This window comes from Nanorana parkeri, unplaced genomic scaffold (assembly GCF_000935625.1).
Source record: "Nanorana parkeri isolate BGI_ZX_2015 unplaced genomic scaffold, ASM93562v1 scaffold287, whole genome shotgun sequence".
NCBI lineage: Eukaryota > Metazoa > Chordata > Amphibia > Anura > Dicroglossidae > Nanorana > Nanorana parkeri.
Genome location: NW_017306555.1, coordinates 1192465 through 1208234, shown reverse-complemented (window position 1 = coordinate 1208234; position 15770 = coordinate 1192465). Strand labels below are relative to the sequence as shown.

At 44.0% G+C, this 15770-nt stretch overlaps 1 protein-coding gene and 1 pseudogene across 2 annotated transcripts in view; one reads left to right on the top strand and one right to left on the bottom strand.

Annotated features, from left to right (window-relative positions):
* The first annotated feature begins 246 nt into the window (after window positions 1–246).
* ENO1 (enolase 1) overlaps window positions 247–15770 on the top strand; it is a 20472-nt gene continuing 4948 nt past the window's right edge. Inside the window, exons 1-7 of one of the 2 annotated variants that reach the window (XM_018557509.1) lie at window positions 247–282; window positions 4881–4978; window positions 7354–7449; window positions 8451–8509; window positions 10759–10828; window positions 11574–11707; window positions 12897–13119. In XM_018557509.1, coding sequence (XP_018413011.1) covers window positions 4894–4978; window positions 7354–7449; window positions 8451–8509; window positions 10759–10828; window positions 11574–11707; window positions 12897–13119 — 667 coding nt within the window. In that variant the 5' untranslated portion in view covers window positions 247–282; window positions 4881–4893. The remainder of the gene's footprint in view (window positions 283–4880; window positions 4979–7353; window positions 7450–8450; window positions 8510–10758; window positions 10829–11573; window positions 11708–12896; window positions 13120–15770) is intronic. The other variant, XM_018557510.1, reaches the window with a different exon arrangement.
* On the bottom strand, window positions 4183–4783 carry LOC108787844 (annotated as a pseudogene).

Below are 15770 nucleotides of genomic sequence, written 5' to 3'. Positions count from 1 at the left end.
CAGACAGCCCAACCAGCACCGCTCTCCCAGCAGCACGTAGAGCCCCTGGCCACCTGTGAGTGACAGCTACGCACAGCACTTCCGGTCTGTCTCAGTACAGTGGCACGAGCGTCTCCCAGCCAATAGCGTACAGCCATGGATCCCATAGGGGGCGTGTGTGACAGCAGCGGAGGGGGCGTGGCCATGTACTGGGTTCGCTGGGTATAAAAGCCGATCGCCGCGGAGATAACGTCTCCTCTTCTCAGTCGCAAACCGGAGAACTAGCAGTGCAGGTAAGCTCAGGTGGAGCTAGGAGGTTACCGATAACTCTGTTCACCCTTCAGGACCATTACATACTGTGTTGCATGAGTCTTCTATTATGCAGAAGTTAGCTGTGCATTATACCATTTACATATACTGTAGCTATCCATTTCTTAGCTATTGATGTGTTGGGGTCCCCCAAGACAGGCCATAGCACTTTCCTAGAAAAAATATATAAAATAGACTGTTATGTAAACTGTGTCGGAGGCCCCTTTAATCGCATTCAATATTGTGTTATGCAACACAGCAACTTTCAATAGCGAAGGCGGCTGCTGCTGGGCTTCTGCCATGTTGCTATATGATCAAGAATGAATCAAGGCCTGCTCATGCAGAATAAACATGGTTGCTTAGTAGTAGATGGCTTCCATCTTGTGTCTGCTTGGTGACGGTGTAACTTCATGTAATGTGAAGATGACCCTAGTCATGCAAGCCTGAGACAGATGCTAAGGTCTCAGCTGCTGCTTGACAGAAATAGAAGTCCCCATGCATAGGGTGGGTTACTGATTCCTTACTTAGGCTTTTTTACCTTTAACCCCTTTGCTGCTGTGTTGCCAGCTGCGTTGTGCAACAGTTTGCAAAAACTGCCCATTCATTACTGCTCAACTGACATCAATGAGGTGTGAGCATTTCTTATGTTCCTTGTGCTGAAATTCTAGAATGTCTTTTTATTTCCTCTCTTGTACAATAGGTTGCAAGCCTCTTAGATGACTGCAAGTAGAGGAACTGAGTCATCGTCTTAAAATGGTTGCTGTCTCGGTGGAGTCACACTGCATCATTGCCTTCCCTTGGGTGCTTGTGTTGCTAAGCCTGTACTTGAAGATGCTAAGAGACCTGGGATTAAATGGGTTAACTTGGCTAGATATTAAATTAAATTTGGTGTCTGCACTAGGTAGGTGGGTGTGGTACATGCAGCTGTCTTATAGCGGCTGCCATGTTATAAAGCTAGGAACGCAGGCTTGCGTAGTAAGATAGTGTTTTCTATTTTTGTGCCTGTGCAGGAATATAATATAATGCGGCCGCAGAAGTCAGCAGCTGAGCCTTTGACGGTCTGCTGTATGTGACAGAATTAAAATCAGATTTTGTTTCCAAGCAAGTATGAGACTGGCTGTAAACTGTAATATGGATGTGTATTTGGAATAAATCTGCTCCGTAAGAATGGCTTGGTTGCTAGGGGAGGTATGTCATCAGAGCCGGCTTCAAGGACACTTTCATAAGGAAAAATGCCGCAGCCAATCGCATTTCAGTATTTTAATCGCATCTTAAACTGAAATCTGAATTTGATTACTGCACTTTGCTTATTGGGAAGTCTGGGGATCCCCTTACTCCTAATGGGGACCAGGTTGCTGCTGAAAATCCAAATGTGTGGATGACTAGTTTCCCCCTTGTCACGTTTTCTAATTTAATGTGTGAGAAACTGCACGTCCACACAGCAGACCTTTTTCTTTAAATGAGCAATGCTGCTGCTTGATTCACTGGATTTTCCACCTCTCAGTTGCCAGGGGCCAGCCTGTGCAGGAAAGGAAGTGATTTTATGACTAATGCGCCCCCTCCGCAAATGAGCACAAGCTTTCTCTGCACTGTAGCAAGGTGTTCTAATGCAAATCAGAAGCTTTTAAGAGAACTTGATGTGGAGGGTATATCATGGTTATGAATGGGTTAAAGGCAGCCATAGAACGCCGTTCTGGATTAGAATGGCTACATGAAAGCTGCACATCTCTAGGCATTGAGTGAGCCTGGCTTTAGAAGTGGGTCACTGCTGACCTGACTGGGATTTGTGTTGACTGCAGTAAATGTTCATCTGTCCTTTCATGTCAACCTTTGTACTGTCTGGAAAACATGCAACACTGTACATTGCTTTCTGGCGTGGTCAAAGGTGTGGGTGTGTTTTTTTTTTTTGTTTTTTTTGCAGCGCATAGTGGAAGACATGGTTCCTCAATGGCAGACTGACATGAAATCTAGGTTCTATTACTAGCTTGTTAAAGGTGCCCTGGACTGAGGAATTTGGCGATTGAGCTACATATGATCAGGTCACCTAAGAAGCTTCCATGTGCCTGGTTTGCAAACCTGCTAATGGTGTCTGATCTCCTGCTGTTTCCTGCTGTTTCCTATGAGGCAGTGTGGAGAGCAAATTTATTACCACCCATATCTCTATTGAAATGGGCGATCAGACAAAATCCTCTGCGCCACTTGCCTTATGAAACGTTATAGGATGCCCCACAATGGTCCACTGTTACGCTTTGCCCTCTGTGCCCTTGAAACCGGTGTGACCTGATCTTTCTGAGCATGCCCCGATGCTGAGGAGACTCTACGTGAGAGCTGGCATGTTGATGAATGGAGGATGTGTTCAGACACCCAGCATCTCTGCCAGCTCTTAAATGAGAAATTTGTCACTTGCTTCACTTGAAAGGCAAATTTTAAATGCCAGATGTCCCCTGCAACTACAGTATCTCGTAAGGTTAAAAGAGAATATTTACATTCAGAATCCAAAGGGTTAACAAAATGCTGCATTTGTGACGTAGTGGAGGCAGGGCTCCGCAACCAGGAAGATTCATAGTCAAGGACGTTACAAGCAGGGTTTGTATACAGGGGGTTGAACAGACCTACTGAATAATCTTTCGTCATTCGGGACTGATCCAATCCAACGACTGGTAAATGGTTTGCTGGGCTACGAACTGTAGCATCATGTAGGATGGGGAAAGACAGAGGATGCTTCGTCCTTGGGATAAAATCACGTCCTTGCAAGCCACTCCTTTTGTAGAATGGTGGCTTAATCCCTCCTTTCCATGTCCTTTCCCAACAATGTTATATTTATTTTACTATTGTACTTTAAACTGCTTAGACAGTTGTGCCAAATTCTTCTCTATCATGTTGGGAACCTAGCTGCTTGAGCATAAGGCAAAACATTGCATTACATGATTATTCCCCTCACCTGGAAACTTATCAAATTGCATTTTAAAAAATACAATATGGTTGACTCTGCTTTTGTTTCTTGTATGTCTAGGGTGTCTGTCTGCAATGGGTTCTGCCTCAGCCATAACCATACAATCCCTTCAGTACTAGATTCCCTATTTATTTTACAGTGTGGACCATGCAGTGGGATAAGGTTGTTTTTGTATTGATGGACAATTCAGGAGCTAGTATGTCCAAATGAGCAGTGAGGAGGATTTTAAGCAACCGGCTTAACTAAAGCCTCAACAGCTAGGTGCATGCTATAACTTTTAAGGAACATTGCTTACCTGGCTCCTGGGATGCCCTGCCCTAATGTTGCCTGGGTGCTTTTTTGGGGGGTTATAGACTTGGATGTTTGCCTACTGTAAAAATTAGGGATGCATCGATTACTTTTTTTCTCTACAGTACAAGTACCAATACCGATTTAAAAAAAAAAAGTTGTGACTACTTTTCTAAAACAATAGACTAATGATTTTAGGGCAGCAGTAGAGCGCCAGGCCCTAGTCGCAATTGCAACACTGGTAGCTTTGCCACTGACTCAAATCTGTAGAGGGACTACAAATACCAGCAATACAGTATTGGTGCATCCCTAACCGCTACCCTTTCCTGCATTTGGGTGGAATCTCTTTAAACTGGCAGCTACAACCCAAACTGCCCCACACCCACTTTATGCAGCTTCCACATCAACCCTGAAGCTCAAAAACCAGTTATTCAAAGTGGTACCCTTTCCTACTGTTGAGGGGCACCATGCTGGCACCTGATATTTCACAGCAGCTGCAGTTCATTTTAAATCTTGCCTGCTTTGTGCAGCTTTCACAATGACCTGAAAACAAGCAACTGATTATAGAGGAGCCCTTTCTGCAGTCTGGTGGAATCTGCCTACAAACTGGCACCTAATGGCTCACAGCAGCTCCAGTCCTAATTCAATCCTGATCACACCCTGCCCACCTTGTGCAGCTTCCACATAGCCTCCAGTGCCTTGACCTCATGGTTGCTGTGCTTTCCCTCCACCACATACTAGTAGCAGACTGGCCACCTCCTTGGGGCTCTTCTCGCGCAGCTGGCACCAGGGGGTGACTGCCTTGCTCTGCTGGTAGCACTCAATGACTCCCTTCAGCACCCAGTTCTTTGTGAAGCCCTGGCAGCCCCCCTCTTGTCCAGTAGCAGGGAGCAGTGGCGCTGCAGCCAGGTTAATAATTGTGTTGTGGGAGACGGGGGTGCAGCACTGCCATGGAGGAATAGTGGTGGGGCTGGCACAGAGGGGGCATGGCTGGGACCCAAATACCAGTTGGGGGATTTTGGGTGTTAGGACGAGAGACTCAAGGTGTCTGCTCTGTGGGGATTTGGAGTCTGGGGTGTGCACCTGAATGTTGCGGGCATACTCCAGGCTCAGGCTGTGGGAGCAGAACGAGCCGCATATTGGGCACTTCCTCAATCTCTTCTATAGAAGCTGACTGCCACAGTTGCTGCAAGGTTCCCAGCAAGCATGGGCCCTTGGGCAGCTGGTTTGGATTAAAAATTGAAAGCACCGCATTAGTGCCTGGTATCAGGGCATTTTCACAAGCGCTTGTTGGTGCATCCCTAGTAAAAATAAGGCATAATTGATTAACTATGCTTCTGTTTCTTTTTAGATAAACCACCAAGATGTCCATCCAGAAGATCCATGCAAGGCAAATTCTTGACTCCCGTGGTAACCCCACTGTGGAGGTTGACCTCTTTACAACTAAAGGTGGGTAACAACATCCCTCCCCAACATCCTATCCCCACCCCATCCCAAACGGTGTGGTTTAGCAGAAAGTTTCTCCATAGGTCCATGAAAGCTAGTCTATTCAGACAAATGCTGTATGATGTGACTGTCAAGGACCTTTGGATGATGGTTAAGGAAAAGCTGTGTTCATCTAATGGGGAGCATATCATTTTGAGTGCATCATTTCTATTGGCCCAAAATTAGATGTTTTAACACTTATTAATGAAACCAGTTTCTTGACCACAGATGCATTGATACAATGGTTTGATCAATCATTGGTAAAGTAATCCCAAGCTGTGGCATGCTGGCTTACTTTGATAACATCTCAAATTGGTAGTGGTCTGTAATGCTGATCTCTGGCAAAGGTCCTTTAGTCAACAAATGGAACAAGTGCGCAGATTAGAAGCTCAGTGTCACTTAGCCACACTAATGCAATCTAAACCTGAAGTGCTGAGGGGTATATTAGAAACATAAAGGGGGGCATTAACTGAATGTTTTGCCATATAACAGGTACCCACATCTTTAGCAAACACTTGCATATTCTGGCCAAATGGTGTTCAGTTGCTGCTATTGTATTTGGTAACTTTCCACTTTGCCTTCCCTAGAGCTAAATTGGCAGTAGTTCTTGTCTTCAGTACAAGAACAGCTGAATACATGAACGGGTGTCTTGAGAGGTCCTGCCATGCCGTTCACAGCATGAAACCAAATCTAGGTTCAGTTTGGGATAGAGTGAACTGTTCTTGTACTTTCCATTTAGCAGTGAGTGCTGTTTGGTGTTCATTCATAAAAATATACCTTTTTGTTTTTGAGGTGCAATGTTTGACAAGTAACGGCTATAACTAAAGATTGCTTAGTGGTAGTATGTAAGAGCAGATTGTTTAATGGTTTGACCTGACCTAGCCTATTGGATACAGATGACTAATGCCCCCACCTGCATTGTAGTTTACAGGCAGAACTATAAAATACACATGTATTCTCCTTTCTAGTTCTGGTAATCAAGACAGTTGGGACACAGACTGCACTGATTGTGCTGGGGGGGGACAGGGACATAACAACCTGAATTCACTATATAAAACAAACTACAAAAAAAGCATTGACTTTGATTCTAAATCTAGAATGTGATTCTGAATTTTTGTTACAAAGCTTTTGTCTGACTAGACCAGGGGTCAGCAACCTTAAACACTTAAAGAGCCATTTGGACCAGTTTCCCACAAGAAAAAACCGGGAGCCCCAAAACATTTTTGACATCTAAAATGAAGATAACACGGCATATATAGTTTTTTACTTTTTATGCTATGTAAAGCATGTATATAGGTATATGTGGGCTTAGTAACGCACTGGACTCTGGGCTTACCTGAGACCCCGCAGAGCCCACCTGAGTGACCCTGCAGAGCACACCATAGATCCTGCACAGCCCATCCGATACTTTATATGGTGGGCTCTGCAGGGCCTCAGGTGGACTGGTCGCCGGGGTCCCTTTCCCTGTACCTCCTCCCAACTCCTAACTGCTGTGGCCTGGCCTCCTCCACCCCCTCCCCTGTCACCTCTGCCATGCCGCCCCTGGTACAGCTGATACTCATGTAAGAGGCCCCCCCCAGGCTGCCCACACCCCTCACATGGGTACCAGCCATACACACTACTCCTCTCACCGCCTGTTACTAGGGACGCAGCTGGGAGAGGAGTCACAGGACCTGCCCCCTTGCTGAGAAGCCCGTCGGCAGTGCGGGGCCCCGGGACCCTGCACTGCCGCATATTCCACTAGGGGGTGGCCCAGGACTCGCTGCGCCCCCCCACAGCCTCAGGCCCTGACAATAGTTCCACCCCTGGACAGGGAGCTGCAGCAGAGGGATGAAAGAGCCGCAGGTTGCTGACCCCTGGACTTGCTAGTGGATTAGCAGAGTATTATGCCTTGCTACAGTACAGGTATATAGCTCCCAAGTGCTAGTGGTCTGCTATACTGATGTTGTCCAGCTGGAAAATCCCCTTTGCAATAATTGGTCCACATCTAGGGATTTCCTACTGGTATATTTTTAATATAAGGCATTGGTAAGTGTCATAGCTTCATAATTAGCTACAGTTTGCAGAATTCTTGCTCCTGAGTACAGAATTGTGATGAGATTTTTTTTATGTTTGTTATGTCAACAGTTTAAGTTCTCAATTAGATGTGACATTTATTGAGACTGCCCAGTGATGCTTGAGATGTTAAGATGAGCAAACAAAGCTTTAGATTAAGTCCAGCTCTTCTAAAACCCGTGTGAAATCTGTTCTCTTGGCAAAGTCATCATGGTAGATTTAACTTTTGGCCATGTTTTAAGCCCATATTGGAAGCTTACTCACTGACTGTTTTCTCTTTGCAGGGATGTACCGTGCTGCTGTACCCAGTGGTGCCTCCACTGGTATCTATGAGGCACTTGAGCTCCGTGATAATGATAAAACCTGCTACCTGGGAAAGGGTAAGTCTCTACCTTTCAGTTTTTTTTTTTTGTGTTTTTAGGGGGGGGTGCGCTTCTGTGCTTTTTCCAAACTGACTTGTTCAGTATAGGTTTAATAGTTCAATAGGGTAATTTCTTGAAGAGCCCATATAATGGATAGCTGCTGCAAGATGGCAACTTTCTGTCAGACCAAAGCACTGATCAGTTTTCTGTCATGGGACCTCTTTGGAATTCATATGGTTTTATAGCTTTAGCTGCTGCTAATGGGGTAATTGGTTTTAGGAAATTGCTGTCAGTCTTTGTTTCCTCCTGTGTTCTTCTTCTTCTTCTTCTTCTTCTTCTTCTTCTTCTTCTTCTTCTTCTTCTTCTTCTTCTTCTTCTTCTTCTTCTTCTTTTTTTTTTTTTTTTTCTTTTTCTTCTTCTTCTTCTTCTTCTTCTTCTTCTTCTTCTTCTTCTTCTTCTTCTTTTTTTTTATTTATTTTTTTTTTATTTATCCTTTACCTGTCTTCTTATCCTTTACTTAGGTGTTAAAAGAGCTGTGAAATATATAAACGAGTTTCTGGCACCTGCCTTGACCACCCAGGTAATGGGAGCTTGTGCCCTGCACTCCTCCCAGCGCATGGGGTTTGACTAACTTCTCCAAAGTGACATTCCTAGGCAGCCCACTTCTCCTGCTTGCCCAGTTAGAAATGCATGATATTAATAACCTACAACCATTCAAGATATTGCAACAGTCTGAATATTTTATGTGCTGTTGGCACAAGGTAACTTGCCACATGTTAAACTAAGAGCGGTTTACATTAAACTTGTGTCAGTGACACTCTAAAAACTATTTTGCTGGTCACTGATCTGCATCTTCCTTCTGGTCATACTAAAACCTACTATAATATGCAGATGAGTGAACATGTGTAAAACAAGTCCTGGTGTGATGGCATTTTAGCAGGAGTTGTCTGTCTAATAATGTCGCTGGAGCATGCAAATGTGTGATAAGTGCAGTGATTGAATGTACTTGTCCTTTCTAGGTGTCTGTAAAGCCGTTGAGCACATCAATAAAACCCTTGCACCAGCACTGGTTGGAAAGGTACGGGATTTGGTCTTGCTAACCTTGTCTTGACTCGTTTGTCTTAACATTTTTGTCAACTAGCCAAAGTGGGTTTATAGAAGTAGGTGAAACTGCTTATTGCAAGAGTCAACATGCTACAACATTGAAGTTTGATCTGTTTTAAGTTCTCTTAAAAGGAAACTTAAATTTCTTGGAGATGACTTATAAGGTTTTAAATTGGCTTTTTAATTGGCTGGAAAATAGTTTTATATACAACATTTTTAATAGCTGAGTGGCTATAACTGTCAGGTCATTAGGGTCTCCCAAGGTTTCTCCACCACCTGCCATGGTGACTAACAGTGTAAGGAAATCTCCTTAGTTGTCACCAAGTCGGTGCCCATTTTTATTTTTTTTTTTCTTTCAATTTACCATACGATTTTCAGCGCATACTAGGCTTTCTAACAGAACCCAGCATTTGCTCCTCACTTGCACATAACTTCTGGTGAAATTTGAGAGCAAGTGGGAGGTGTCTCAGCTGTTCTAAATAGATCAAATCACCCATCAGTTTTGTGATGGCTCTGCAGAGATGGTAAATGGTCTTTATTGCACCACCTGCTGGCTGCTAAACAGAATAGCTTTACTATATATGCATTTCATATTTGCCTGCCTATAAGGGCTGGTTCATACCATAAAGGCTGCATCCAGAGCATTCAGCCTCTAGAACGCAAGCCAGCTCTTTGCGTTCATGGGTGGGAGGAGGTGTGGCAGTGCATTGAAGTAAATGGCACTGCAGCCACACCCCCACCTGCAGTGCAATCGCCCAGAACGCAGGCACTAATGTGCCTGCGTTCCAGGTGCAGGCGATCACGTGGGGGCGTAGCTGTGGTGCCATTGACTTGAGTGCACTGCCACGCCCCTCCCACCCCTGCAAGCTGGCCCCCCCTGCATTCATTCCAGGGGCCAAACGCTCTGGAATGCAGCCTTTGTGGTGTGTACTGGGCCTAAAGGTAAATGTATAGAGGCTTTTTTTAAAGACCAGAACATTGGTTTAACTTGGACAGCTTGGTCTTCAACCAGTCTATGTAATTCATAAATACCTAAGCCCCAGCAAAAGCACTAGTTGAGTGTTCAGCAGAAAAAAATGGGTAGATCACTAGTACAGTGCAATAACCATTGCACCAAATGGTATTTAATTTATTGTGGCCTTGACATTGAAAGATGACACTGGTATCTACATTCACAGAATGTCCTCCATCAAAATCATTATCGACCTCACTAGCGCTTTCTCACAGGCCTTATTTGACTTAAACATGCTGATTGATACTTGTATGCATGCTAGGGATGGGCAGGTTCACTGTAGATCTACAGCAACAGGTGTGCATGGACACTTGATAGACTAGCTTCAGGTTAATTTAACGAGTGCACAGCTTAACTTGCAGATTACATCAGTGCCTAGCTACTCGGCAGTGCATCTTCAGCAGTGTTGCTGTATTGGCTTAAAGGCTTTAGGAATATACTGGCAACTAGCTTTTTTTCTCGGCATGCATTCCTTAATTGATTCCTGTAAACTGTTTACCCAACCCCTGTAAAATGGTTGATTGATAAATGTTTTGAAAAACGTATGGGTTAAGGGCTGTGGTGCTGTTAAAGGAGTTAATTTTACACCCGTCCTCATAGCTGGAGCCAACATGTGACATTGAAACTGTCACACGTCAACTCTATAGATCAGGAAGTGAGCGAACACATACTGTTGCTCACACTTCCAATCTCCCTGCAGTGGCTGTCAGTCATTGCTCCCTGCAGGGATTCCCCCCTCTCCTCCAGCACTGACTGGAGGAACAGACAGGATAGGGGGTGGGCTCAGCTGGCTCTGCCTCTAGATATGACAGATGATATGACAGATGACAGCAAGCTCTGCCTATCAGCCAGCCTTGGTGGATCTAGACAGCATTGATGTGATCTGTCTTAGCTGCATCACAGTATATAGCAGGCAGTAGCTTGTTATATACTGAGCTTTGGGTCACGGGAGGATGTTAGTATATGTCCTCCTGTGACCCTAAAGAGACCTATGGAAAGGTTACCCCATAGTTCTTTCAATTGCACCTGAAGAGCCAAACGGCATCCCCTGATTCAATTTACAGCCTGATAGAAGAGATGCCAAGGTGGATTTTTTTTAATTTTTTTTCCTTTTGTAAAGAATTCAGTTGCCTATGCATGGATCACATGAAATGCATAAATGGGCCATTGAGTCAATAGTCTGAAGGTGGAATATTTTATCTCTCTTGCAGAATGTAAATGTTGTGGAACAGGAGAAGATTGACAAACTTATGCTGGATATGGATGGAACTGAGAACAAATGTAGGTATCTGAACAATGCCAGACAATAAATGTGCTTGTTTTTATAAAACCTTAACCATCACTTTTATACTGACTACAGTAGCTGTTACCAAAAACCAAGGTTGAACAATGTTCTGGTCACAGCAAAACTGTAATGAGCCCTTATGGACTGCAACATTTTGTTCTCCCATATGGCAGCTGGAAATGGCCCAATTGCCACAAGCGATGCTTTGATCACAATCTGTTACTATAAACTTTATATATATATATATCATTTTAGTGGGTGTGGAAATTAACGATTAATCGTTAATTTCTTTGATCGATCAAAGTACTCACCTCTCCGCCGGCTTCTGTCGGAGATCTGGTGATGTCACAGACATTGATGTCACCAGACTCCTCTCCCCCCCCCCTCCCCAAGTGGCTCTGTCGGCTAACGAAGGGAAGGGGGGAGGAGTCGGGTGATGTAGTTGTCCGTGATGGGTAACTAAGGGAAGGAGGGAGGAGTCAGTTGATGTCGATGTCACTGGACTCCTCCCCTTCCCTTCGTTACCTCAGCTGCGAGGACCCAGCAGCAGCCACCTGATACAGAGACCTTGTGGGTGTGAGGGAGGGGGAGGCATCTATAGCCTCCTAAGCTGGTAAGTTTAGTGGTTAATGCCACAATTGGTTAACCTTTGTGTCCTTGGAACTGCTTTACTGATCTGTAATATGTGGCTCTGCTTTCCTAAGGTGCAAAGACAATTATGTAACTTATTTTTACTTTTAGCAAAGTTTGGTGCCAATGCCATTCTGGGAGTGTCCCTAGCAGTGTGCAAGGCTGGTGCTGCTGAGAAGGGAGTCCCCCTTTACCGCCACATTGCTGACCTGGCTGGGAACCCTGAGGTCATCCTGCCTGTTCCAGTAAGTTTGGAAGGTCCCTTTTTTTTAATGTATACTGTGCAAGTGTGTTCATGCAGAGAATAATTGGGTCTCGTGGAAATATCTGAGTTGTATCTCAGATGCAGGCAAGATATAGATTGAAATGACCCATTTTACAACAGCAGGGGTAGGCAACTTTGGCACCCTAGCTGTTGTAGAACTAAAGCCCCAAAAGGCATTTCAAGACTTACGGTTGCATCGGACTCCCAAAGGCAGAGGTTTGATTGGATTTGTAGTTGCTCTACAGCTGGAGTACCTATGCCTGTACTACAGGTTTGGTAAACTGAGGCAGACTTAAACATATTTGCATTGTGGTAATGTACATGTAGTCATGCATCAGTCCTGTGTCCTTAATTTTGAATGGCATCCCAGTACATGAGACCATCTTTTCATAAAACCTGTAGTGAGCATGTGTTGTAGAGGGTAACTGAAGATATCGTCGGTGCCTTCAGCCAAAATATTATTTTGCCTAGCCTGCAAGGTATATTCCTATGCTCTATGGGTCAGCCTTTTGGCATCTCCTGTATTGGACTGTCCCACGTCTTTGGGGTTTTACAGTCGGAACGACTATTTTGGCCCAATGCACAGAATTTTCTGCAGGCTAGTCATCTGGTTAAGGAAAATGTACATCTGGAAAGGGGGCTATAGTTGGCTTTACACAAACATTTTTATTGTAATGTGCCCAGATTACATGCGTGTTCCACTGCAACCACCAAAGGCTCTCAGATGTTCAGCACTGAAGTTGTGAAATGGATACTTCTCAAACCTCCATAGTTTGAAAGCAATGTGTAGATATAGCTACTTTCTGAAAAATGCTGTTATGCAGATCAATGGCTTAATACTTCAGTTTGCCAACCCAGAGTGTACAGATGTGGAGTGTTTCAATCTATGAACAGAGTTCTGGGGCATAGAATTCACTCATCAGATCCAGAACACATACAGCATATGAAGGACTGCATGTTGGTGTATTTGACAGATTCCTGTTAAGCAGTTTAATGTGCAGTAATTCCAATTGGTTTGCTTTATAAGCAAATCTGTAAGAGAGCTCCACTAAATGTAGTTATTTTAGTGACACTAGGCTGACTTTCACACAAGACCCTTGTTCAAATGGTAGCTGGGCTTCTGTGCTGAAAATCATTACCTTTAACGTGTCCCATCTGTCATGTTTCAGGCATTTAATGTGATCAATGGTGGGTCTCATGCTGGTAACAAGCTGGCTATGCAGGAATTCATGATCCTTCCAGTAGGAGCATCAAACTTCAAGGAGGCCATGCGTATTGGTGCTGAGGTGTACCACAACTTGAAGAATGTGATCAAGGAGAAGTATGGTCAGGATGCCACAAATGTTGGAGATGAAGGTGGATTTGCACCAAACATTCTTGAGAATAAAGAAGGTAGGTAGCAGGCAAGGTAAAAGTCTGGTCTGTTTGGCCTATGAAGCAAAATTCCAGATAAGCCAAATGTAATTGTTAAAATTCTTTGCCCTTTGACTATTGTAAAGTAACTTTTCAAAATAAGCGACTACCAGAGCTTGTATCTGGTCAAGCCATGTGGCTGACTTGTATCTTAATATCCCAGCATATTCTGGACAGGAGGTGACTAATGGCTCATGTCTAGAACTGTTACTCTTAACTTCAATACCCTACCTAGAAGTACATTATTTTAAGTGTTGCATGGGTGTAAACAGAACAGAGCTGCTGAACCACCCACAACGTGCAGCACACTCTTGTATGGTACTAGTCTTGAGTCTGAGTAGCAGTCCCCTTAAGATTGTCCAGTCTATAAACTGACAGAAGAGCCACCTTTAATTTTAGATGTGCTACCAAATCTATTCATGTTTAGTTTTAAAGCTTTGAAGCTATGGATACAAAAAAAACTTGCATGCTAGATTAAGACTGTATTCACACTTTCATAGTGTTGAATCGTGCTACATATAGCACAACATGGGGGGGTTGTCAATGCAGCTAATATGAAAGCTTATGTCCTGCCCCTAAGCTGCATCTGCACATGCACTGGATTGAACTTATTGGTTCACCATAAATTTTCAGTTTCCATTTAGAGCACTTTATCTACATTGGCCTAATATGTACTGCTGTTTCAGTCTGCACAAATCACGTAGGGGATTTTCTAACTTTTTTTTTTCTTCTGTGGAGCATCTTCTCCTAATGCTACAAATGCTGAGTTTTTGCATTTTTCCTTTAGTTTTGAAGGAATGTGTAAAAAGGAAAAAACAAAACTGCTGACTTTATAACAAAACAAGGCTTTGGGGCTGTTTCGGAGCACAGATACCTGTGCCAAAAAAAACTGACAAGCCACTCAAGGTCTTGTGAGCTCTGATTTCCTGTCTGGAATCTTGTGACCTATGTGCTAAAAATGACTTCTGTCAGGAAGTTCATTCAGAACTAGGCTCTGCAAAATAGGCTTATCTCCAATTTTGCAAACTGGATAAAAACCAATCTCTAAGGGCTTATTAACCCCAATCAGATATTGGATTTTCTCAAATCTTGCAAGGATTAAACTAGAGCTGCAACAGTTAATCGATTTAGTCGATTAAAATCGACGATTGGAAACGTTTTCGATCGTAGATTCGTCGGCTATCGATTGATTTGCCTGTTCGGGGCTCCACATGCAGCCTGAGCCGCGCATCACATAGTAGTCCATCACTGGAGCCTTTTTTTTTTTCTTTTTTATCCGATTAACCGAACTTAATAATCGGCCAACTAATCGATTATGAAAATAATCGTTAGCTGCAGCCCTAGATTAAACCACTCAACCATTGTGTGGAGGGAGCAGAGTTTCTCTGCTTGCTAACCTACTGCAGGCTTTACAAGAGAAAAAGTCAAATCTAAAGCATTCAGCATAATTCAAAATTCACATGACTCTAAAATACCTCCTTTTTTAGCACTGACATTTCAAAAAGGACTTCTAAGGTTCTTTCCAATGCAAGTCTTGCTATGTACCTGGTCTAGGGAGTCTTTAATACTGGAAAGTGGTAATGGCCTGTAAATGTATATTGGCAGGATGAAGCACTGTGCCAGTGTCTAAACATAGCTCTGCTACTCCACTATGCAGGAGAGTGGAGGCAATGGAATGTTAATTGAATTAACAGCCCCACTCTTGGAATAGCTCAGATCAGCTGTGCATGTTGCAGCTCCCTATCCTTGGACTACAGGAAGGCTTTACGTTCTCAGGGCCTCTTAGGGTTCATAACACTAGAGCAGTGTTTGTTGATGGTGGTAATACCATGGAATGTTTGTAATGTTACTAAAATAGTCACCTCCTGTATAGTTTTTTTAAGTCCTGCAGTAAATGAAAAGAACTTGATGGGTGTACTATCTTGCATGTAGCGTTGCTGTTTGTGTATAAACTTGCTGTGTTTTTATAAATATTTCAGCAGTCAAAATTTCAAGTCCTGAGCTACTAGCCAGGCCTTAAGAGTTACTCGGCACCAGTTGCCCACCTAACCCCTACCCTACCCCGCTTTAACTCCACCCGTATACACACCCTCTTAAACAATTTTATAAATGACTGTTACATGTTTTATGCAGAATAAAGTTACAAAAATAATTATCAGAGAAAGGAGGGGAGAAGCGCTCAAAACCAAGCTAAAGACCGGGGTGTTTTTTGGGGAAGCATCCTCCCGTGACTCAAAGGTCAGTATATCGCGAGCTACGGCTCATGGTATACTGAGACCACCGCAGCTAGGACGGATCCCGACCTTACTGTTGAGATCTACCCAGCTGTGAGTCACAGCTGGCTCTGCCTATCTAGAGGCAGAGCCAGCTGTACCCACCCCCTCCCCTGCACCAGTTGGCGCTGGAGGATCAGGGAGGGGGGGAATCCCTGCAGTGAGACAGTCACAGCTCTCTGCAGGGACATGATCGAAGTGAGCGACGGTATGTGTTCGCTCACTTCCTGATCTACTGAGCCGACGTGTGACCGTTTTTGTCACACGTTGGCTCTGAGGTTGAGTGAAGATCACTCGCCTCATAGTTCACCTTTTAACAACTTTAACAATATTACCCTAATGCTGCCTCCACCCACA